At 42.9% G+C, this 25,060-nt stretch overlaps 1 protein-coding gene and 1 long non-coding RNA gene across 14 annotated transcripts in view; one reads left to right on the top strand and one right to left on the bottom strand.

The window, feature by feature from the left end:
* Positions 1-3,682: 3,682 nt before the first annotated feature.
* LOC141080521 (uncharacterized) overlaps positions 3,683-25,060 on the bottom strand; it is a 200,467-nt gene continuing 179,089 nt past the window's right edge. For all 5 annotated transcript variants that reach the window (XR_012228958.1, XR_012228959.1, XR_012228960.1 and 2 more), the window contains 2 exons: positions 5,134-5,276; positions 3,683-4,669 (listed from right to left, as the gene is read on the bottom strand). This is a non-coding gene — a long non-coding RNA (uncharacterized lncRNA). The remainder of the gene's footprint in view (positions 4,670-5,133; positions 5,277-25,060) is intronic.
* Positions 18,386-25,060, top strand: part of ELN (elastin) — a 96,237-nt gene continuing 89,562 nt past the window's right edge. For all 9 annotated transcript variants that reach the window (XM_073565774.1, XM_073565776.1, XM_073565775.1 and 6 more), the window contains exon 1: positions 18,386-18,508. In XM_073565774.1, coding sequence (XP_073421875.1) covers positions 18,430-18,508 — 79 coding nt within the window. In that variant the 5' untranslated portion in view covers positions 18,386-18,429. The remainder of the gene's footprint in view (positions 18,509-25,060) is intronic.

Genomic DNA, 25,060 nt, shown 5'->3' with positions numbered 1-25,060 from the left:
CTATCCACTCTGTCTCATCCTTGGTACATTACGGCTATCTCTGTGTATGAATCCCGTTTTGCCTGACTCTGAGTAATTCTGTATAGTGTCTTTCCATCTCACTAAGCAGAATGCTAAGCCCCGCCCCCTTGCAGTCACATGACCGTAGGTCCCATGTCTGCTTGCTAAACTTCAGCATCCACAGGTCCTGTGCATCGGTACTTTCTGGCTGTACCTGACCCCGGTACCCCTACAGTGCGGGTGAGTCCCTGCTCAGCGGAGGCTGCACGCCGGCGCTGACAGGATCCTGTCACTCAGGACACGCACACTGGCTCAGTGAGCAAGTACAATGCGGTGTTCCTGACATATCATGACTCATCAAAACTATGATCATAAAAAGTACCCAGGTTTGCATTAAAGAGTAACTGTCATACTAATTTTTTTTTTTTTTTATGAATCAATAGTACCCATAAAAATAATCAACATTTTGTAATATATCTTATAAGAAAAATAAGTTTACTTCTCATTCTGCATTAATCATTTTTTCCCCAAAATTCTCAGTTCAAGGGTTGTAAATGCTTTTATGCCCGAACGATGACAAAAGTATTCTCGGAGTGATAACTTTATTGGCTATAAAGGTATCATAGGCGTGGAGGGCAGTGAATATTCATTCCCTTAATTAGCGGGCACATGTGATCGCCCCGACGCTGCAGCTGCTGGCACCCGAACAAGATGCTGTGAGGGAGTACAGGGGTGGTAAGAAGGATGGTTTATTTTTTTTATGTTTTTCTGATGGGGGCCATGCATACAAGGATAGGGATGAGGAGCCATGCCTACAAGAATAGGGAAGAGGGCGCCATGTCTACCAGGATAGGGATGAGGAGGCTGTGCATACCAGGATAGGGATGAGGGGGGCATGTATACAAGGATAAGGATGAGGAGCCATGCATACCAGGATAGGGATTAGGAGCTCGTGCATACCATTATGGGGATGAGGGGACAATGCATGCCTGGCTTATACTCAAGTCAATAAGTTTTCCCCTGTTTTTGTGGTAAAATTATGTGCTTCGGCTTATACTAGGGTCGACTTATACTCGAGTATATACGGTATGTCAAATTCACATTTAACATGGTACACAGCTATCATACTGTATATGACTTGTGACCAGAATAATTCCAGGTATAGAAAAGCTGTTCATTATTTTTGGTGACTTTTCTACAACTGTGAATGCACATAGTGTAAGTTAAATAAAATACAGTACATTTGGTTCCACTACTTTTTGCAAGTTTTAGGTAATTGTTGTTTTCCTAAATGCAATCTACAGTATATGAGAAGTAAAATATGTTACAAATTACCTGGATAAAGGCACCCTGATGGAAGAAAATGAATGAAACCACAAATGTTTTCAGCAGATGAAACAAAACAATGGCTGCCATTATCAACATTATTTTTTTACATTTGTCAAAAAGGCAAAATTGTGTAATAAAGCTAGGGGTTTAGCAGAATAACAGTGCACAGTGTTACGTTTCCCCTGCTGCGTAAAATTGGTGTTGTGGTTTTTCCCTCATTTTATCCAGTGCTCTACAGCCAGATCTTAATGATCCCCTCCAGCTTTTCAAGGCAACTGTCTTTTTTCAGTTGTGCAAACTGGAACTTTTGACACATGATTGACAAATTCCCTCACACCACACTATAGTTTGATCTTTGATACATATTCTGTGGTCTTCTTCCGCAGTTATACTAGCTGGATATTTTGACACATTATTGTTAAATTCCCTCTCCAATATTTTTTTTCAATGGTTTACATCTGAATAGACCTTTTCTGTACTCCCGCCTTACAATAGGTTAAGGTTACACTTGTGGGTGTAAGATTACATATATACAGTATATATATATATATATATATATATATATATATATATACTGTATATACACACATATACATATACATATATATATATAGTTACATATATATATATATGTATATATATACAGATGCTTCTCACAAAATTATAATATCATCACAGAGTTAATTTATTTCAGTTCTTCAATGCAAAAAGTGAAATATAGAGTCATTACAAACAGAGTGATCTATTTCAAGTGTTTATGTCTGTTAATGTTGATGATTATGGCTTACAGCCAATGAAAACCCAAAAGTCATTATCTCAGTAAATTAGAATATTTTATAACACCAGCTTGAAAGATGGTTTTAAAATCCGAAATGTCGGCCTACTGAAATGTATGTTCAGTAAATGCACTCAATACTTGGTAGGGGCTCCTTTTGCATCAATTACTGCATCAACGCAGCGTGGCATGAAGGCGATCAGCCTGTGGCACTGCTGAGGTGTTATGGAAGCCCAGGTTGCTTTGATAGCAGCCTTCAGCTTGTCTGCATTGTTGGATCTGGTGTCTCTCATCTTCCTCTTGACAATACCCCATAGATTCTCTATGAGGTTAAGGTCAGGCGAGTTTGCTGGCCAATCAAGCACAGTGATACTGTTGCCTTTAAACCAGGTATTGGTACTTTTGGCAGTGTGGACAGGTGCCAAGTCCTGCTGGAGAATGAAATTTCCATCTCCAAAAAGCTTGTTGGCAGAGGGAAGCATGAAGTGCTCTAAAATTTCCTGGTAGACGGCTGCGATGACTTTGGTCTTGATAAAACACAGTGGACCTACACCAGCAGATGACATGGCTCCTGAAACCATCACTGATTGTGGAAACTTCACACTAGACCTCAAGCAGCTTGGATTGTGGCCTCTCCATTCTTCCTCCAGACTCTGGGACCTTGATTTCCAAATGAAATGCAAACTTTACTTTTATCTGAAAACACATTGGACCACTGAGCAACAGTCCAGTTCTTTTTCTCCTTGGCCCAGGAAACACGCTTCTGGCGTTGTCTATTGGTCATGAGTGGCTTGAAATAAGGAATGGGACACTTGTAGCCCATGTCCTGGATACGTCTGTGTGCGGTGGCTCTTGGAGCAATGATTCCAGCAGCAGTCCACTCCTTGTGAATCTCCCCCACATTTTTGAATGGCCTTTTCTTAATAATCCTTTCAAGGCTGTGGTTATCCCTGTTGGCTGTGCACCTTTTTCTACCACACTTTTTCCTTCCACTCAACTTTCCATTAATATGCTTGGATACAGCACTCTGTGAACAGTCAGCTTCTTTAGCAATGACCTTTTGTGGCTTACCTTCCATGTGGAGTGTGTCAGTGACTGCCTTCTGGACATCTGTCAAGTCAGCAGTCTTCCCCATGATTGTGTAGCCTACTGAAACAGACTAAGGGGCCTTTTTAAACTCATAGGAAGCCTTTGCAGGTGTTTTTGTTAATTATTCTAATTTACAGAGATAATGACTTTTGGGTTTTCATTGGCTGTAAGCCATAAACATCAACATTAACAGAAATAAACACTTGAAATAGATCACTCTGTTTGTAATGACTCTATATAATATATGAGTTTCACTGTTTGTATCAAAGAACTGAAATAAATTAACCTTTTGATGATATTATAATTTTGTGAGAAGCACTTGTATATACAGTTGAAGCCAGAAGTTTCCATACACTATATAAAAAGACACATCTGCAAGTTTTTCTCAATATCTAACATGAAATCAGAATAAACCTTTCCCGTTTTTGGTCAATTGGGATTACCAGAATTATTAATATTTGCTAAATGCCAGAATGATGAGAGAGAGAGAATGTTTTAAGGCATTTTATTACATACTGCAAATTCAAAAGTTTACATACATTTCATTAAATATCAAAACCCTTGGTGCAAGTACATCCAAGGTAAAGAATAGTTCCATAGAAGATAAAATATCTAATTTTATTTCAATATAATTAAAACATCAATGACATAGACAAAATTGAAAAAGCGGAGTGTCTCAAATGAAGGAGACGCTACCAGACCATGATTTATCACCTTATAGGTTATTAATAATATCCTCAAATGCCCATAGAAGGATAATCGGTAATTACATAAAGGTAAGAAAAATATTTTTAGAATCTGAAAAAAATGATTATATGGGGCTAATGGATTAATGGCCCATTCTAAAAGGCGTGCATGGCATGAATATCCATCCAAAGTAAGGTGCACTGTGCTATAGAAATGATTTCCATATGTGTCTATCACAAGACACAAAAAATGAAGATAAAAATGATGGTCATAAATAGCCCTATTGTATGAGCACTGCAATTACCACAGTGTGCGAGGATATATCCACAATTACCATTAGTGCATATTAAGCATAGCAGAGTACATATAATCCAATATGATGGTAGTCCATCTGAAATAACGTGCACTATGCGGATGAACGAATTGCCATATAATCATACCCCACGAAGAGTAAAATGGAAAAAAACAGGTGTCAGGAACTCAATTAATATTGCAAGATATATAATGACATTGGTACTATATAGCACAGATGCCACATTCCCAACAGTGTGGAGGAATACATACAAAAATCACTGTCAGTGCATCTAAGGCATGAGAAAGATAAAGCGCCTAATTCACCTGAAAGATTCATGGTGGCGTCTCCTCACCCCGATGCGCGTTTTATTTTCATAGTATTTTCTTTTTCTCCTTTTGAAATTTTACTTCCCTAAAAATTTTGCATATAGGGCTGGGGTGCACAACATTTTGAGGTCCAAGGGCCACATTTTCTCGCTGAACCAAACCGAAGGGCTGCAAAAGAAATTTAAAGGGGAATCAACTTGAATACATCTGTAGCAAGTTTTGTGTATTTGAGAAGGATTTTGAGTTTTTGCTCAAAAAATTCAAGGTGAACACACCCAAACTTTAAATTTAGTTTCTGTAAAGAACTCAATTAAATCCTCATAATCTCAAAACTAAATTTTGAGGATTTTTCAGTTTTAACATGAAGCACGGTATGGATTTCCACATTATCAGAACCCCTGTCAGTACGCGAATACATCACCAAGCTTAGTACAGTGATCAATTGCAGTTTCAGGTCATCCCCATATACACTTGTATCACGTAAACCTGCAATTCCCAGTATGTCCTTAACAATGGTAAGGAGATACGGGGAGTTGTTGTTACCAGGCATCATCAGAATTCTGGACCATACAGGAATCACAACACTGATGAGATACAGGAAGGATCACAAATAAACATTTACATCCAGGTACCTTATAGGTGACATCTTCTCTGATCATTCCCATTCCTTTTGTCCTCACTTAGTACAGATGCCACGATTAAATTTGATGTCCAGAGCTGATCTCTGTAAACTTTCCTTTTCTCCATCTTAAGCAGTACATCCCGACATGGTGCCCTTAAAAATAAAAATATCATTATAACTGCCCCATAAAAAAAGATATTTCCCATTCTGCACCCCTGAATAAATAATTACCCCTTACTGTGCTTCCTGCACAAAATATCCCTGTCACACTGCCTCTTTTCATAATATCCTCCCTACCACATTGCCCCTCTCCATAATGCCCCCTTATGCTGCCTGTGTCCATAATGTTCACCGCACACAATTTCTCTCTGTAAAATTTCCCCCTACACAGCTCCTCTTCATAAAATTCCCCCCATACAGATCCTCTCTATAACATTCCACCCCAACACAGCTAATCTCCAAAATCCTCCCATAGCACTTTTCCCAGGGCATTCTTGCATCCTTTGCGCTGTGGCGCTGGCAACAGTAACAGTGTGATGAGGTCACAGTGTGGCAGGATAACCTCATCTCGCTGCTGAAAGTTAGGGCAGGGGATGATGAGCGCTGTCCTGCTCTGCCCCAGTTCCATCACCGAAGTGTTTAATCGGAAAGAGGACATGAATAGAGTTGAATATAGGGAGATGGGAATCGGAGTCTCCTGATTCTCAGCAGGCCACACAACATCCTTCAGTGGGCCGCATGCGACCAGTGGGACGTATGTTGTGTATGCCTGATCTAGGGCAATCACACATGGTTCCCCCTATAATATGCTAATACATGGGAAAAACTGTATGCTGAAGACATATTCTATCCAAAATAGTCTGTTAGCTATACTGGGCATTTCAACTAACGACATTGGAGATACAGTAGAGTCACTATTGGAAGAGTGCACATTTTCAATAATAAAGACATTTTTACAAAAAAATACATTTAAAGAAAACATCTATGAGTCAAATTTATCTGCCCCTATTCATTTCAAATCCAGTAAGCACGGAGAATAAATTAGGCTTAGCAAATGCGTTGGAAATCTTTGAGTAACTTGAGTAATTACAGCAATTTAGAGAACAGTTGCACGCGTCTTGGACGGGACAGATGGAAGAGAAAAACCATGACCTGGCAAGACACATCAGCTTTAGTGAGGTGGCACAGAACCTCACTTCAAAGGCAGGTCAGTTGATTTGAGAAGGACAACATTAGCCCAGTATTTGGAGACTATGACGTACAAGCTGAGCCCTAGCCAAAGTGTCACAGGCTCATTGAGTTTGACAAGCCCTGTTGAATTTCATTCAGTCTGTCAAACACCGTTAATGCTGTGTATTATGCCCAAAAGCTTATGCAATCCACCCAAGTCTGGTAAGCTAAGTCAATGTAAAATACATTTGCTTCATTGTAATTTGCTATTTCAGTTTTCTTTATCCAATATTGGAAATAAAATTTTTAACGACTTATTATCGATTTTTGTATGGTTTATCAGCCGTAAATTATGACTGCCAAGAACTAAGCTTTAGAATGATTATACTTTGTAAGGGGTTGATAGAAATGTATAGAATTTTACCAACGCAGCATGATTTTTGGTAGTAAAAATTGGACCGCCCCCAGGGTCTCGCCAGGTCGGCGGTTTACTCGGAGCCGGGCCCGGTGGATTTCAATGGGAGTTGTCACGGTAGCTGTGACCCGGTCCGTGGCCCTGGGCGTCCATTGTAAAAGGGGGGAAATGTTGAGTGTGCGAAAGCTGATTAAAATTTATGAGTGAATGATTCGTGACGCCACCTGTGGTGTTTGGCAATGAAGATGTTAAGCCGACGCTGCAGACAGATCCTCTGGGACAGATGGTGTGGTGCAGCAATGATGGTGTGGCCCTCCACAGGCAGGGCTGTAGTCCCAGGGCAGTGTAGATGGAGAGATTGTGAGCAGAGGAGAGCGGTGTGGTGTTAAGCATATAGATGTAGCAGTGCTGAGTGGGTTGGCGCAGGAATAAGCGGAGGACACCAGGGCATGTAGTTCCAAAGCTTTACTCACAGTCTGTTGTACATACAGATGCCCACCTCAGTGCCGTGTCCTCCAGGTCAGGGGCTCAGACAACCTCCAGGCAAGATGAAGTACTCCGTTCCAACACTCCGCCAACATAAGTGCCTTTTCTGAATGTCTCCCTTTCGTGCCTATAGTGAAGTAGTCTCAGTACTGAGTTACACGGGAGTCCCTCCTGTCAGATGTTCCTATGAACTCTACTTGTACGGCAGACAGCTGTAGCCTGCTTCGGGGACTCCTTGCTACCGAGTCCCAGCTCACTCTCGTTGCTGTTGTGCCCCCAAGTCTTGTGTGGGAATAAAGTGGTGACAACTTCTATTCCTCCGGTGTCTGTCGCAGGACCATTAGTATCCATACAACCTCGGGGACCGGACCCCGGCCATGCGCTGTGAACTTGAGAAGGGTTCTGCTCAAACCCTAATCCTTAGTCCTCCTCTCCTTATGTTCCGTACTAATTCTTCTTTCTTATGGATAGAGTCAGGCTTTCCATCAATGGCCCCTTCCTGTGCCAGCGGACCCAGGTCACTGAGGTCGGCTGCAGCACTTCCTTCATCCATCCCACTCAGGGGATCTTCACTCCTCCACTGACTCTGTCAGGCTGACTAAATCCTGAACTCTTCTCGCTCTTTTGTTGCCAACTAACTCCACCCGCCTCCCAGCACGCTTCGTGTTCCAAGCAGGGAGCCACCCAAGGGTGCTTTGCTACACTACTATGTTGTGTGGGATGCAGGTGTTGGAGTGTGGTCAGGAGTCTCCACCTTACCTGAATGGTGGGGTACCACACCTCAGGAGGAGGTGCAGTACCTCTGTGGTGACTGAACCCTCAGGGGCACCACATACCCCCCGTTAAACACAGCACGTCTGCGAGCTGCAAGTGAAACAAAGTTAGACACACAAAGGAACATACAAAAATTTTTGAATGCTGATAAACAATTCTTATCTAAGCTTCCCAATGTGGGAGGCACTCATTCTTGAACGTTGCAAAACACCTTTACAGACTATAATTACCTAATTTTAAAGTGCTATGGAAGTAAACTCACTACCAGTTCAAGTACTATCCACAACACGTTTTTCTTCTCTTTATCTGTCACATTTTCTTTTACTGTCTCTGTTAGACATGGGTGACAACCGCTGATGTCTGGTTCGTCACCTGCATTCAAATCTTTATTCAACATTATCAAAGTCTGTAAAATATCCATTCCTAATCAAATACCTAAATACTACTATCAGTAAGATCTCTATAAAATCTGTCAATATTTTTTTTTTTATAAGACACATCACACAATACTTCACATTAAGACATCTATAATTCTTGCACATGCTGGACACCGCTCCCAGCCGGGATTTCTTGCAAGTGTCCTTGTATTGGAGCTATGCTCCATGATGAGGTAGTTCTTATTCATAAAAGATCTATGTAAAACCAAGAAAGGGCATCTTAAGAGGTGCAACTATTTACAACACAGTTTGTGGATCACTCATTGTTCATGATCTCTGCAGTTCAATAGGAAATATGCTGCCAACGCAACTAGGCAAAAACTTGTAAAACCAAAGAAAACATGATAACAAAAAGAAGGCACAATGGTGCAAATACCCTCCTGGGCAACAGTTAGTTAGTGACTGGTGTGTTTCTTTATTGGGAGTCCCCTCCTAGGGTGGTAGAAGCGGGTCGCTTTGGCTGCTTCCAGGGGAGAACTGAAGGGCTTCCTTTTCTTGTTGATTGTCCGCAAATTGTAGGTATTCCTTCTCCCAAGGGGTTAAGTTGGTGGCTGCCGGTGCAGATGGAATGGCAACAGGAGTAACTGCTGCCTGCGAGGATAACATTTCAGCTGCTGCTGGTGGTAGCTCTGCTGCTAATGATGCCGCAGGGGTTGTGACGGGTACCAATAGATGTTGTTCCCCAGTTTCAGGTGGTACCACAGTTAGCATTGCCGCTGCCTGTTGCTGCGGGAACGGCGCAATTTGAGTGCCACCACTTGATATCCTGGAAATCATGGGTCCATTTCTGTCTAGGGGAGCAGTCCCCAACACCAGGATCATGGCAGGGGCTGTGATCCTACCTGGTATTTCCCGTGGATGTTCCAAGTCTTGCACAGGTGCCATCTGGGGAGCAATGGTAGCGGCAACCTCCGGGGCTGCCTGATAAGTGAGCGGCAGCGGGGTCCCTCCCCGTACAGGATTGGGGCGCGCTGGTCGGATCCTGCGCAGCCGCGCCAGGTCGGGGTTGGACCCGGTCCCTGTCCCTCAGTCGGCTCCGGGACTCTCATATACCTCCTCCTGGCAGGCCGCATCCAGTGGCAGTATCGACTTGGAGGTGGAGGTGGACACTGTAGATGGTATCGCAGCGGCCGTATGCCCTGCAGGGGTTGCTTAGGAGCAAGTGGTTTCTCTCCATTGCATTCTCCCAGCCTCTGTCCTCCTTCCATCATGGCATTCTGGCTTTCTTCCTCCTTCTTCCTGGGCTCTTTTCCCGCCACCGGCTCTCGCTCCTCCTTCCTGGGGCGGCGTCTTCTTCCTACTCCTCCATACCAGGCCAGTATACGAACCCCTCGGGGGGTGGGCCATGTTGCAGTTGCATAGAAGCTCAGGCAGGGGAGGCCCAGGACAGTTTGAGGTCTTTTCTTAGGACCACCCATGTTGTCACTCTCTTCTTCACCGTGCCGGCAACCATTTGAGAGTCCATTTTACAGTGTTTTAATTTAGTTATTCTGCACATTCTCAGCAATGTTTAAGTCCAATAAATCTTCGGCACACAGAACCCGGTGGTACCGGGCTTCGTCATCCTGTTCGTGACGCCAAAAATTGGACCGCCCCCAGGGTCTCGCCAGGTCAGCGGAGTACTCAGAGCCGGGCCCAGTGGATTTCAATGGGAGTTGTCACGGTAACTGTGACCCGGTCCGTGGCCCTTGGCGTCCATTGTAAAAGGGGGGAAATGTTGAGAGTGCGAATGCTGATTAAAGTTTATGAGTGAATGATTTGTGACGCCACCTGTGGTGTTCGGCAATGAAGATGTGAAGCCGACGCTGCAGACAGATCCTCTGGGACAGATGGTGTGGTGCAGCAAAGATGGTGTGGCAATCCACAGGCAGGGCTGTAGTCCCAGGGCAGTGTAGATGGAGAGATCGTGAGGAGAGGAGAGCGGTGTGGTATTAAGCATAGAGATGTAACAGTGCTGAGTGGGTTGGTGCAGGATTAAGCGGAGGACACCAGGGCATGTAGTTCCAAAGCTTTACTCACAGTCTGTTGTTCATACAGATGCCCGCCTTGGTGCCGTGTCCTCCAGATCAGGGGCTCAGACAACCTCCAGGCAAGATGAAGTACTCCGTTCCAACACTCCGCCAACATAAGTGCCTTTTCTGAACGTCTCCCTTTCGTGCCTATAGTGAAGTAGTCTCAGTACTGAGTTACACTGGAGTCCCTCCTGTCAGATGTTCCTATGAACTCTACTTGTACGGCAGACAGCTGTAGCCTGCTTCGGGGACTCCTTGCTACTGAGTCCCGGCTCACTCTCATTGCTGTTGTGCCCCCAAGTCTTGTGTGGGAATAAAGTGGTGACAACTTCTATTCCTCCGGTGTCTGTCGCAGGACCATTAGTATCCATACAACCTCGGGGACCGGACCCCGGCCATGCGCTGTGAACTTGAGAAGGGTTCTGCTCAAACCCTAATCCTTAGTCCTCCTCTCCTTATGTTCCGTACTAATTCTTCTTTCTTATGGATAGAGTCAGGCTTTCCATCAATGGCCCCTTCCTGTGCCAGCGGATCCAGGTCACTGAGGTCGGCTGCAGCACTTCCTTCATCCATCCCACTCAGGGGATCTTCACTCCTCCACTCATTCTATCAGACTGACTAAATCCTAAACTCTTCCCGCTCTTTTGTTGCCAACTAACTCCACCCGCCTCCCAGCATGCTTCGTGTTCCAAGCAGGGAGCCACCCAAGGGTGCTTTGCTACACTACTATGTTGTGTGGGATGCGGGTGTTGAAGGTCAGGAGTCTCCACCTTACCTGAATGGTGGGGTACCACACCTCAGGAGGAGGTGCAGTACCTCTGTGGCAACTGAACCTCAGGGGCGCCACAATATCTATGCCAAACACTCTGAAAATTCAGTCCGCTATTCTCTTCCCACATCATTGAATTTGACCTCAATAAAGAAGTAAAATGTTCTACTTTGTTCTTTTAGCTATCCTGGAAAAAGGATATATATACTAGACAGGCAACTTTCAACTTTCTTCCTACCCTGAATCCAACCGAAATAATACGAGTACCAAAAAGGTCAAAAACAAAAGCGCAAACTTTTCCACACTACTACAATACAATCTTGTACTCTTCGAGGTCACTTTGTGACATCAACCACAATCCTTCAATTGGAAGTATTCACTACCGAGTGTTCTACTTGTAAACAATAGCATTGTCCAACAAGTAAAAGTCAAGAAGAAAGCATTTCATCCATCAAAAGCTATGTGAAGCAGGTGTATCACCTGTCATACCTGGCAGCAATGCAAAGCTTTTTGCTTATTTTGGGTCATCACCTCTCCTTAAGGTTCTGAATAATATGAGTGAAATGGATCTAGCCCACTAAGCAACATGCACCAGAAATTTATGAGATGCTGCTTCTATACTGATTTTTTACTAACACTGGGGGTTTGACAAAAACATATGCAAGGTCTAGTTATTTACAGATTTAAAGAAAAGCTAATACAGTACCTGAAAACCAACAAGCGTTTCAGTGTTAGGGTCCACGTACATTACCATAGTAAGGATTAATAGTACAATGTCCATAGACATCCATGAACCCATGTGTTCAATTTTCTAAGAAGGCCGTCTTATGGGAGAGTACTTCTCTAGAATCAATTACCAAATAATACAATGCCACTTTGAAACATCATAGAATTGCACATGAAAGGCTACATGAGGACTCTGTGTGCTATACAAGTTCTGTGCAGGAACTGGAATGTATCTTTTGAAAATGGGGTGACAAGGTAAAATACCGTATATACTCGTGTATAAGCTGAGTTTTTCAGCGCATTTTTTTGTGCTGAAAATGCTCCCCTCGGCTTATACACGAGTCAATTGTCCCAGAAAGATGGCAAGGGAGGGGGAGTGGCGGAGCAGTGAGTCACAGAGGCTGGAGCCGGTGGCTGTGGCTAAAGCCTGTGCCGCTGCTGTAATAGAACACATCATACTCACCTACCTGCTCTCCCTCGCTGCAGGCACTGTATCTCGTTTGTTCTGGTGCCAGCAGCTCTTCCGGCCAAGCGATCATATGGCCCCGCTCATTAAGGTAATGAATATGCATGTCTCTCCACTCCCATAGGCGTGGAGTGCATATTCATTACCTTAATGATCGGGCCATGTGATCGCTCGGCAGGAAGAGCTGCTGGCACCGACGGCTGGAGCAAGATGTAGCGCCAGCGAGGGTGCGCAGGCAGGTAAATAGGATGTTTTGGGGTTTTTTTTACAGAAATCATGCATTCAAGGATAGGGGATAAAGTGCCATACATACAGGATAGGGGATAAGGCGCCATCCATACCAGGACAGCGACGGGGGAGCCACACACACAATGACAAGGATGGGGGAGCCACACACACAATGACAGGGATGGGGGAGCCATGCACACCAGGACAGCGATGGGAGAGCCATGCATACAATGACAGGGATGGGGGATCCATGCATACAATGATGGGCGGAGGAACCATGCATACCAGGATAGGGATGAGGGGACAATGCATACCCGGCTTATACTCGAGTCAATAAGCTTACCTAGTTTTTCGTGGCAAAATTTGGTGCCTCGGCTTATACTCGGGTCGGCTTATACTCAAGTAGATACGGTAGCTTCAAAGTTGAGGTGAAGTATATAAGAATTAAACATATTACACCTAATTGTGATCATTATAGTGGATACAGTAAAGAATCAAGAGACTAAGGACAAGATGTTACCGCAATAAAGGAGAACAAAGGATCTTGGAAGACAAGTCGAAGTCAAGTTTTCAACTGTCTTTCAGCCAACTTACATATCAGAATAAATAGGTAACAGAATGAAGGGATATACTGTACTCACAACTATTGGAGCAGTATTTAGAACAGGCTAAAATGTGAACGCTGGGGAAATGATGGTTAGAGTAATCAAGGAAGGAAAGACCGATACTATAGATTAACTTGTCACTGGAATTTATATTTCACATTTTTCAGATTTACAGGCCTCTGAACTTCTGATTTATTCTTGCTATCCAATACTATAAATTAATGCAGAACAATGTAACTAGCATTGCAGAAAACATACAGTATTAATCATACTCCAGAGTCAAGGTAAGTTCTAAACTCACAGGTGAAATCTGTTCCCAGATAGCAGTTGCAATAAGGTCCAGTATCCCAAAAGCATATTAGATATCTGCATTAACTAATAAATCCTCCAACTGATTCACTGCTAATACTTAATTTCATCAACATTAGCAACAGGTTAGGAATAAAGGAAGGTAGAATCAACGTTTTGTGACATATAAAGAAAGGAGAAAATGAAAGTGGATTTTATGGTGTAGGGTTTGGCCCTCACAAAAGAAGTGTTAGTATTTACAGTGCCTTGCGAATGTATTCAGCCCCATGGAACTTTTCAACCTTTTCCCACATATCATGCTTCAAACATAAAGATACCAAATGTAAATTTTTGGTGAAGAATCAACAACAAGTGGGACTCAATTGTGAAGTTGAATGAAATTTATTGGTTATTTTAAATTTTTGTGGAAACTCAAAAACTGAAAAGTGGGGCGTGCAATATTATTCGGCCCCTTTAACTTAATACTTTGTTGCGCCACCTTTTGCTGCAATTACAGCTGCAAGTCGCTTGGGGTATGTCTCTATCAGTTTTGTACATCGAGAGACTGAAATTCTTGCCCATTCTTCCTTGGCAAACAGCTCAAGCTCAGTGAGGTTTGATGGAGATTGTTTGTGAACAGCAGTTTTCAGCTCTTTCCACAGATTCTCAATGGGATTCAGGTCTGGACTTTGACTTGGCCATTCTAACACCTTGATACGTTTATTTGTGAACCATTCGATTGTAGATTTTGCTTTATGTTTGAGATCATTGTCTTGTTGGAAGACAAATCTCCGTCCCAGTCTCAGGTCTTTTGCAGACTTCAACAGGTTTTCTTCAAGAATGGTCCTCTATTTGGCTCCATCCATCTTCCCATCAATTTTAACCATCTTCCCTGTCCCTGCTGAAGAAAAGCAGCCCCAAACCATGATGCTGCCACCATGTTTGACAGTGAGGATGGTGTGTTCAGGGTGAAGAGCTGTGTTGCCTTTACGCCAAACATATCGTATAGCATTGTTGCCAAAAAGTTCGATTTTGGTTTCATCTGACCTGAGCACCTTCTTCCACATGTTTGGTGTGTCTCCCAGGTGGCTTGTTGCAAATTTTAAATGACACTTTTTATGGATATCTTTGAGAAATGGCTTTCTTCTCGCCACTCTTCCAGAAAGGCCGGATTTGTGCAGTGTATGACTGATTGTTGTCCTATGGACAGACTGTCCCACCTCAGCTGTAGATATCTGCAGTTCATCCAGAGTGATCATGGGCATCTAGGCTGCATCTCTGATCAGTTTTCTCCTTGTTTGAGATGAAAGTTTAGATGAACGGCCGGGTCTTGGTAGATTTGCAGTGGTATGATACTCCTTCCATTTCAATATGATCGCTTGCACAGTGCTCCTTGCGAAACGCGCGTCGGGGCTGCTCCTGGACATGCTCACTAGCAGTTATACATGGGTAAGATAAGCATCCCTATGCTAGCAGCCATGAATCTATGATATGTTCACTAGACTGGTTTTAACCCTTAGCATACTGGTCCTGAGGGAGGTATAAATTAGGTTGCACGCTATTAGTATTAATTCCATTTGCACTATGCACTTTTTTAGAAACTTTTTCTGGGATTTTTTATCGCGGATAATTAAGTATAGGGCATTGCTGTCTATACCCTACCTGTTACATTAGTGTTGCGGTGTCCACCATACATGAGCTTTGATTAGGTCTTTGTATTTTGTCTGTAATATGTGATACTTGAATTAACTATATGTAAATATAAATAAATATTTATTTTTATATTTATTTGGAATTGATCTCCGTGGTTTTTTGTAGGATTATAGTATATTTGGAGTGTCCAAAGTGACATCATGTCCAATGGATTGAATTATATAATATACAGGTTATAGATATGTATCTGTGGAATTTTGTTTCTTCATGAGTATATAAACATGTTAGCACAAACAAGTATTGGAAATGAAGAATGGGAGTGATTAATAAATTTGCTACTTAACAAAAAAAACAGGAAGCTCAGGTCTCATCCTACTGTGAGCGTTTAAAAAAGAAATTTTCCATGTGAATGATAATTCTAATTCCTTCACTGGGTAAAAATGTAGCAGTCCGATCATAAGACCTGTGCCGAACAGGGACTATCGCATTGCAACTAGGGACATTATGCATAATGTAAGGAATAGAGATGAGCGACTTTGCCTTTTTTAGGGTCGATTCGGGTTTCATGAAACCCGACTTTCTCAAAAGTCGAGTCGAACGAAATCGTCCGACTATCGGGAAAAGTCGATGGTCCGATTGAAACACGAAACCCAATGCAAGTCAATGGGGAAGCAAAGTAGCCAGGGAGTGGAGGACACCTACATGCCAGACCGCTTTATTAAACTGCGCAAAATCTCTCTCTCTCTCCTCTCTCTCTCTCGCTCTCTCTCTCCCCCTCTCTCCCCGGATACTGCACATGTCATCTCGTTGCCCACAGGTACGTCCTTGCTCATTGGCTGAAAAAAAAGTCACGTACAAGCATTCTGTGAAATCCGACTTTGGCGCTCGGGTTGAGCACCACATGGCCGACCTCACGCTATGGTCGGGTTTCGCTCGGCGGAACCCGACTTTGGCGAAAGTCGGCGACTTTTGAATCTGGCTGACCAGTTTCGCTCAACTCTAGTAATTAACAATTTAAGAAATAAGACTTGTGTGTCGGTAAACTTTATACTAGTCTCATTTTTCCTTTAATATGTCTCACAACATTACAATTGAAGAAAGAAGAGACTTCTTAAAGTGAACCTCACACCTGTTACATGTTTCCCAATCCATGGTAGCATCTATTACACTGGTTGTATGCTCACAACCAGGTATGTTTGACTCTGAAATTCTAAAAGTCACCAGAGATCAAGCCGCACAGGAGATTAGCCAGACAAGCAGGTCCTGATGGCTTCGCCCACCAGCTGCCTTGGAGTGACAGGTCTCTCCATTGCGCACATTTAGGGAGAGACCTGTTGCTAGAGACAGTTGACAGGGAGAAGCTTCTGGATACGCTCCTATCCAAATAGTTTCCAGCTCAGCTAGGTTGCTGCAGCAGGTCAGAGTCAAACATACCTGGCTGAGATCGCAGTTATTGTCTAATACAGGGTTCCCCAACTCCAGTCCTCAAGGCCCACCAACAGATCAAGTTTTCAGGATTTCCTTAGAATTGCTCAGGTGATAATTGCTTCACCTGTACAATACAAAGAAAATCCTGAAAACATGATCTGTTGGTGGGCCTTGAGGATAGGAGTTGGCGAACCCTGGTCTAATACATGTTGCCCGTGGATTGGGCTCCATGCTTCAGTTGCCATCTTCCCTGTCAAGAAGGCCTGTTTTCCTCTCATTTCATTCCCACTCCTCCCCTGGGTTTTTCTTTTCTTTTTTAAAATTCTCCCTTAGGTTTCAGAGACATGGGCCTTTGTAGTTAGTGCTAATTTTTATGGTCTTTAACAAGGGTGTGTTGCTCACAGGGTAAGGCTAGGTTCACATTTGCGGATGACAGAGCTGTGGAGGGCTGCGGACTTCCTCCATGAAGCTCCGCCCACTGCGGCACCTCCTCCATTCAGCTCCGCCTACGTCTGCATGCGTCCTGTGTACCTATCTTTAGCATTGGGTATGCAGGCCATGCAGATGTACAGTATGTGGATGCGTCCGCATGTGTCGTTTTGACGATACGGTGACCGCATCAAATTGAAACATGTTGTGTTCGACGCACGCAGCCGCATCGTCAAAACGACGCATGCGGAGGCATCCGCATACATCCGCACGGCCTGCGTATCTAATGTTAAAGATAGGTATGCAGGCCGCATGCAGACATAGGCGGAACTGACCGGAGGAGGTGCGGCAGTGGGCGGAGCTTCATGGAGGAAGTCTGCAGCCATCCGCAAATGTGAAGCCGGCCTAATAAAGCAGATCAACCTAAAGACACGTCTCCAGAAAATCCTGGTAGCCCTGCCCCCTTTGAAAAGGCCATACAAATTAGCACTAAATAAGAGACTCCTATCTCTAAAACCTTATGGAGAAATTATAAATAGAAAGAAAAATTAAAATACTCAGGGGAACAGCGGAAATGAAATAAGAGCAAAAACTGGCCACTTTTGACTTGGTGTCAAGTCATCGTTATGTACATTCTATACTTTGATGGAAGAATCGTTTGTAATGAAAAATGGTGTATTTAGTCCTATATTTTCTATATGCTGCAGATGACCATGTAAATGCATCTATACTGTATAAGAACATCATAATCAGCAACAGGTCTTACTGGAAACTTGATATAAAAATCTACCTATGTTGCTTTTTTACAATAGGAAAGTCCATAAACTGGAGCTTTCTACTTGTTATTGCTCTACTGTATTAAAAGCGAAGGGTTTCTCGTCCTTCAAGCACAGACGCTTGTACACGCTGGAAACAATCTGCTGGAAACTCAGTCTTGTCTGACTTCCCCGACTCTTCGTCTTGCACCTGTGCTTGAAAGTATTGCGATGAGTTCATTGATAAAAGCTGGACGTCTGTTCGCCCTAGTGTACAACTAGCAAACGAATTTGATAAATCCCCTGTTAAGAGAGTGAAGGGACAGACAGACAGACAGCAAATGAGAGAGACAGATAAACACGGAGAGGAGAATTCTGCACCCCCTCTCTCTGGCTCTGCTCCCATGTCTATTTCAGCCAGAATTGCAGAACTTCGGCCAAGAAAAATGAAAAAAAAAAAGAAAGAAAAGAAATAAGAAAAAAAAGGAAACAAAACAAAATAAAATATTCCCCCCTCCTCTCCCAATAATAAGGGGGGGTGGGATGGGGCTGCTGGCACAGTTCGAATGACGTCGTGTCTCTTGCTGCCCCTCCCTCATAGGGGATGTGAGCTGAGCGTCGGGATAAAACCCAGCATGTGTGAGTGGACGGGGGCATTGTGAGACATGGAGAGCATACGGCCTGCCGCTCCACTTTGGAGCATCATCCTGCTTCTTGCCTTCTGCCAAACTTCTCTGCAAGGAGGTAAGTAACCATGCACACACCAGCACACTTCACTTACACTCAGGGCCTAATAATTCAATATTCTTGAAATGTCCTTCATGTGTTTTATGTATATCCTGCAATGTTTAACATCATTTTTGCCTTATTTCGGTTCATTAAATGCCCTCTATAACTCTAGGTATGTATTCTATTGGCCATCATATTCACATCATGCCATGAACACCATACCATACGCACTACATCCACCTGTCTACGCTGTCACACCGTACAGTTCTAGGTCAATCCCATATATGACTGATAGCAGACAAGTGCTATCATAAGTGAGCATTAAACACAGACTGGGAAGATGTAAAACGCATTTCGCTCCCATTCTGAGGGATGCTGTATCCTGATTTTGGAGCTGCTTAAATCCTAAACTTGGATTTCTGCAGTTCCCAGGTGCTTGTCACATACAACTAAACTTCAGAACTAAGACCAAACACAGGGTGGAAGCCCGAGGCTGGACTCGCAGAGTAACTAATGCGCCTGCAAACACATGTGAATTCATTCAGTGTCCATATGAGACAAATACTCACAGGTCATGTGTAAAGCAGGCAAAAGAAAGTGGGTCCCTGGGAACCACACACACGACTTATCACATTTGTAAAGGGGGGCAAAAATACCAAGGGTCCTGTTTTCTGGGCTAGAACATTGGGCCCTTGTGCTTAACCCTTTTGTTACCATACCATGCTTTAATCCAAATATACATAATTACAATGTAATATGATAATGCAAAAATAGAGAACAATGCAATATACATATGTAATTTATCTCTTAGTGGTGTGGTAGGTCACCATAATTAGGCTATGGTCACACTATCAGCATTTGGTCAAAATTACATCAGTATCTAAGGCAAAACCAGGAATGGAACAATCAGAGGGAAAGTATAATAGAAACACATCACCTCTTCTGTATTTATCCCCCACTCCTGGTTTTGGCTTACAAATACTGATGTGACATACTGACCAAATACTGAGGGTGTGACCATAGCCTAACTGTGAGAGTTGTGCAGCTGGTTTATCTGCAATGCTATACAAAACCACAGGTACCCATATCCCATTCTTTTACATACTCTCCCATCCCTTGGTTAAACTTGATGGACATGAGTCTTTCCTCAATCTTACTACCTGTAGATCCAAGCTTATCATTGCTCAGCTCTGCCTCATTGGTGCCTTTTTTCATCAGTGAGGAACCTAAAATAAGCTAAACCTCCTTACTTATCATTTTCTAACAGAAGAACAGTTCTTCACATATGATCTATAGATGGCACATACCTGCATAGGTTCTTCTGAAGACAGTGACCTTCCTCTTCAATGTCCATCAAGTAGTACATACTTTTCTATGCAGTTTAGAACTTTTTCAAGCATCAGTCTTCGGCTTTAATGCTCTGCAGGCAACCTAATGTCATTAATGTCCATACTTGTAGCAGTATGTGCACAGGGATAAGCGCAGAGCTGTACTCTGGATATTACAGCTCTGATAGTGGGCTGGGTTTACTTCCACAGAGGAAACAAGTGTCTGAATTGCTGCCAAATTTTTATGGACCATAAGTGCTCTGGAAAGAGAATTTCACAGAGATTTGCAACTGAAAGTTTTGCTTATTGTAGAAATCAGAGTACATCAGGGGGGTTATCCTGTACATTCACACTAATTGGAAATGATTAGACTATATACATGTCATAATTAAGCATAAAACATTTCTACTTATGGAAAGGGTTATTTTGCAGATCTAGATCCTGCATATTCCTACCTTCTGACAGAGCCCCGCCGTCTTGTTTCACCCCCTGATACATTTTCCTAGGAATTTAAGTTTTGCTTCAGTTGTGCCACAATTCTACAATACTATATAAACACCTGAGTTTCTTACCAAATGACATACATTCAACTACTTTCTAGTATCTGTGATTTCTAGGTAGCAAGCCCTGTGGAGGAAAATATACATTTTAATTAAAATTTAGATTATGTCCCAATTGTCAAGGAATAGTCAGACATCTTGGGCATTACTCTAGCATATATTTACAGGGACACTAATGGTGTTTCATAGATTTATTAGTTGTAACATACGGAATAATAGGGACTTCTCTTCACAATTGTCATTGTTATCATAATGGATTTATATCAGGGATAAACTATATGGCTAGAAAAAGAGAGACGAGTCTGAATGTCTACCTTCGGAGTTCTTTATACTTGATATTGGTTAGTATCTCTTATTATAGCAGGGGATTAACTAGGGAGAGTCTGTCAAGGCATGGATCCTAGCTGCCACATGGCTGCCAACTATCTGTTTTGCATTGACCAGGGCTAGATACAGAGCTAGGGCACCAGACTCTTTGGGAAGTCCAGCTCTGACTGATATTCACCTTGTGCTCTAGTATCAACCCATGATAAACTGTGTGAAACATTCATTATGCAGGTGATTGATAAAGATTACAGAAGTTCTAGCAGAAATGTAGATAAAAATGATAAGAATAACATTTAATTATGCCATTTATGTATAGATTTGAGTACTTATGCTTAAGAACATTAAGCCATGTATGTCTTATGTACAGAATGCATATGGTAAATGTATTAGCTTACGTTCTTTAGATGGGTTCACTGTCCAGGGTTAGGTAACATGACTATTTAATGTTCTTTAGAGAGGTTCCCTTTCCAGGGTTAGGTAACATGACTATTTCAGAACAATTCATTGGTGTCCAGTTTTTGAACAGTAGAAAATCTAGATTCTAGGTGCTCAGGGTATACCTCACTTGTCATGTCTCTGGAGGCACTGTCCTAATGCTGTGCACAGGGTGTCATCATACATTTGGGGTACTTTATATCATTTATTAGTACATTTTGTATTGTCAATCATTTCACATTTCTGAATACTGTGAAAGGTAAGTAATGGGCAGTGAAGCATGATGTGTACTATGCCCAGCCTGCATGCTCATTGCCCAGGGATTGTGTATACTCTGCCCAGTATGCATGTTCATTGGCCAGGGATCAGGTGTACTATGCCCAGTCTGCATGTTCATTGGCCAGGGATCAGGTGTACTATGCCCAGTCTGCATGTTCATTGGCCAGGGATTATGTGTACTATGCCCAGTCTGCATGTTCATTGGCCAGGGATTATGTGTACTATGCCCAGTCTGCATGTTCATTGGCCAGGGATCATGTGTACTATGCCCAGTCTGCATGTTCATTGGCCAGGGATCATGTTTACTATGCCCAGTCTGCATGTTCATTGGCCAGGGATCATGTTTACTATGCCCAGTCTGCATGTTCATTGGCCAGGGTTCAGGTGTTCTATGCCCAGTCTGCATGTTCATTGGCCAGGGATTATGTGTACTATGCCCAGTCTGCATGTTCATTGGCCAGGGATCATGTGTACTATGCCCAGTATGCATGTTCATTGGCCAGGGATCATGTTTACTATGCCCAGTCTGCATGTTCATTGGCCAGGGATCATGTGTACTCCACGTAGTGTGCATGTTCCTTTCCCACCAATCTTGCCATGCACAATACACAACATTACAACTACCTGCACTAAATTTTGGCAGCACTTGTCCAATATACTCACCATTCTGCATGTGAGCACGTTCTGCTTGTCCCCAAGAGATATTATCTAACTTGTACTGAGTGCTTAAGTATTAGAAGAACATGTTCTATTAAGGTTCTCTGTATCCTTGTTATTCCTAAACTCAGATGAAATCCACATTCTAGGAGAACTGTCGTAGAGATCTGTTTCTCCAGATATTCCAGATGTTTTCTGTCAAGGAAAGCAAAAGCTTTCACTTGCAAGTGAAAGCTGACACATTCACATCTGACACGAAGGCAAAGGCTGTTAACACCTTCCTGCCAGCAGTGACCTTCTCAAAAAGTAACCTCCTCATTGCCACATTGTAATGGACCACAGATTGCCCGGCCACTTTAAATAAGTCAATGTCTCAGGGACGGATGTTACATGTTTCAGATTTGCTTGAAAAGTGAATAGTTTTCTGGCAAAAGTTTGGGTTAACGCAACGTTTTCAGGCTTTTTGAACACAAGAACAACATCCTGTAAGTTTGTCTGTAACACTTGTAATTAAGTAAAGCTATACGACACGCAATAGTGAATTGGATATGTGTAGGATTAAGCGGCCACTGCTTAGCAGATGTGTCCCCCTTGACTTTGCAGTGGTGTACAGTTGCTTAACAATCGCGGACGTAATAGACCTCTATCCGTAGGCAGGTTTTTGGAAGGAACTTAGTACAAATAGCAACAAAGAAACAATAACAGATGTGATTTCATGGATCTCTTACAATTGTTCTACATTTGTTTACAGTTTAGGAATCATCAGAAAATCCATGTTAAGTGATTAGACCAGAAATGATGAAGCCGGGGCATTGTGGGAGTGAAATTTAATTGATCTTCCTAAAACACCATCTCACTTAGCACTGCATTATCATGTACTGTCACTAAGGAAATACAATTACAACAGGCCTTTGGTCACTAAAACTAATTGCAGTAGGTTGTGCAGAAGTAAACCATCATATAGTGGCTGCTTGCCAGCACTTAATGGGCCGTTTCCACCGTTAAAGGAGCCTCAAAGATGAAGGACACTTGAATGATACTGTAGAAAGATATAGAAGAATTCAGTGTGCACACGACCTAATATTCAGAACATTTACAACTCCGTGGCCTAATTTCTCTATGGTTTAGCTGCATGGGGTTGCATATTTTGCACTTGCACCCATTCCCCAGTGCTTCTGGGAATCCAAAGGCCACTCTGCCAGGATTTAGTACATGCCATACTGTAGGTGGCACTATTACAATTTACATTAGCGCCTAGGAGCTTCAAGTTATCCCTTGGTCTTGGCAAAGTGTGAGATCACATTCATGGTTATTTGGTGTCAGTGGTGTAACTTGAAGCTTGTGGACCCCAATTCAAAACCCTAATAGGGCCACCAACTATCACTGGTCTTTTATAATAGTTTTTTACTATGGGGCATATGGACCTTTGGGGCTCCTCTAGTCTCCAGGTCATGGGTCCAATTGAAACCCCTTCACCTATTATAGTTACATCCCTGCTTGGCATAATTTCTCCTGGACCCTACTGAATTCCCTACAGTTTGCATATCAGTATGAAAAAATCAATCCAATGATGTAATGTGCACTGCTAAGTGCACAAATATGTATTACCTCTAGGTGGCGCTAACTCACTGGCTTTTATATTGGAGACATGACCTATGAAGTATGATGTCATAGTGGATAAGGACACAGAATATCATTGGCAGATATTATAGCTTTCATCCTGGGAACAAGCATTATGCTTACCCTGGCTTACTTTTTAACTGCATTTTTGCCTACATCAGTTATTGTGCACTTAATAACAGATACTTATATTATAATACAACCATAAGCAAATTCTCTGAAATGTCAAAGATCCTGCCCAAATATTTCTATGTATTACTGCTCTAGACTCCCTGACGGCAGTTTATCATTAAGTTTCTGCTAAATTGGATGCTAAAGAAACATAATTACAAGAGGAAATTGTCCTCATTGAAACCTATGCAATTTTATACTCTTGACAGCTCTGGTCCATGCTTGCACCAGATTTGGATCCAGCAGACGCTGATACATGATACTTCTCCTAGTTGTGATCTTAAAAAGATTTCAGACATATTCATTCCAGAAGACAGAATGAGGTTTGGCAAAGCATTGTTTCTTTTGCCTTTTTTAACACAAAAGGAAACACTTAATATGTGAAAAAAGCTAATAGAAGACTAAACATCCCTTTTGAGTCGCCTTAAACTTTTACCTTGCCTCAAGAATTTTTAGTTCCAGCCGTGTAAAGCCCCCTTCTCACATAGCGAGATCGCTGAAGCGTCACCGATTTTGTGACGCAACAGCGACCTCACCAGCGATCGCGCTACATGTGACACGCAGCGGTGACCGACCCCCACTAGATATCGCTGATCGTGCTCGAATGTCCAAGGCCATTTTTTGATCGTTGGCGTCCCGCTGGCCAGCATGCATCGCTGTGTTTGACCCGATGAGCGAGCTCGTTGGTGACGCAGAACTCAGGGACGCAGGCGGGAATCGTCTGAAAAGCTGCTGTGTGACAAAGTACTAACGACCGGCGAGGTCGTTACACGGATTGCCGTATCGTTGCTGCATCACTGAAGAGATCTGCCTGTTTGGCAGCTTACTAGCGACCATGTAGCGACGCACCAGCGATCCTTACCAAGTCGTATCACTGTCGGGATTGCTGGCGCGTCGCTAAGTGAAACGGGACCCTTAGAATAGGTGATGCTTAATCTTTTCACAAGCTCCAAAAAACTATGTTCCTCTACTGCTCAATGTAAAGGCTCGGGTCACACGATCGTATATTCTCTCTGAAGAGAATTGGATCGATTATGTTAACGTGACTCTACTCAAGCTCTGCTCCATGTTTGAGCAGTGTCAGCTTAGTGTGATCCAATTCTCTCACATGAGAAAATCAGAGCATAGGTATGGAGAAGATGGAAAACTTAAATTCTCCATCTTCTCCATTGTCTGATTCGGCGAAAATC

This window comes from Dendrobates tinctorius, unplaced genomic scaffold, assembly GCF_039654945.1.
Source record: "Dendrobates tinctorius isolate UK_male_01 unplaced genomic scaffold, ASM3965494v1 ptg000016l, whole genome shotgun sequence".
Taxonomy (NCBI): Eukaryota; Metazoa; Chordata; class Amphibia; order Anura; family Dendrobatidae; genus Dendrobates; species Dendrobates tinctorius.
The sequence above is the reverse complement of the archived record's forward strand: the minus strand, read 5'-3'. Positions and strand labels throughout refer to the sequence as shown.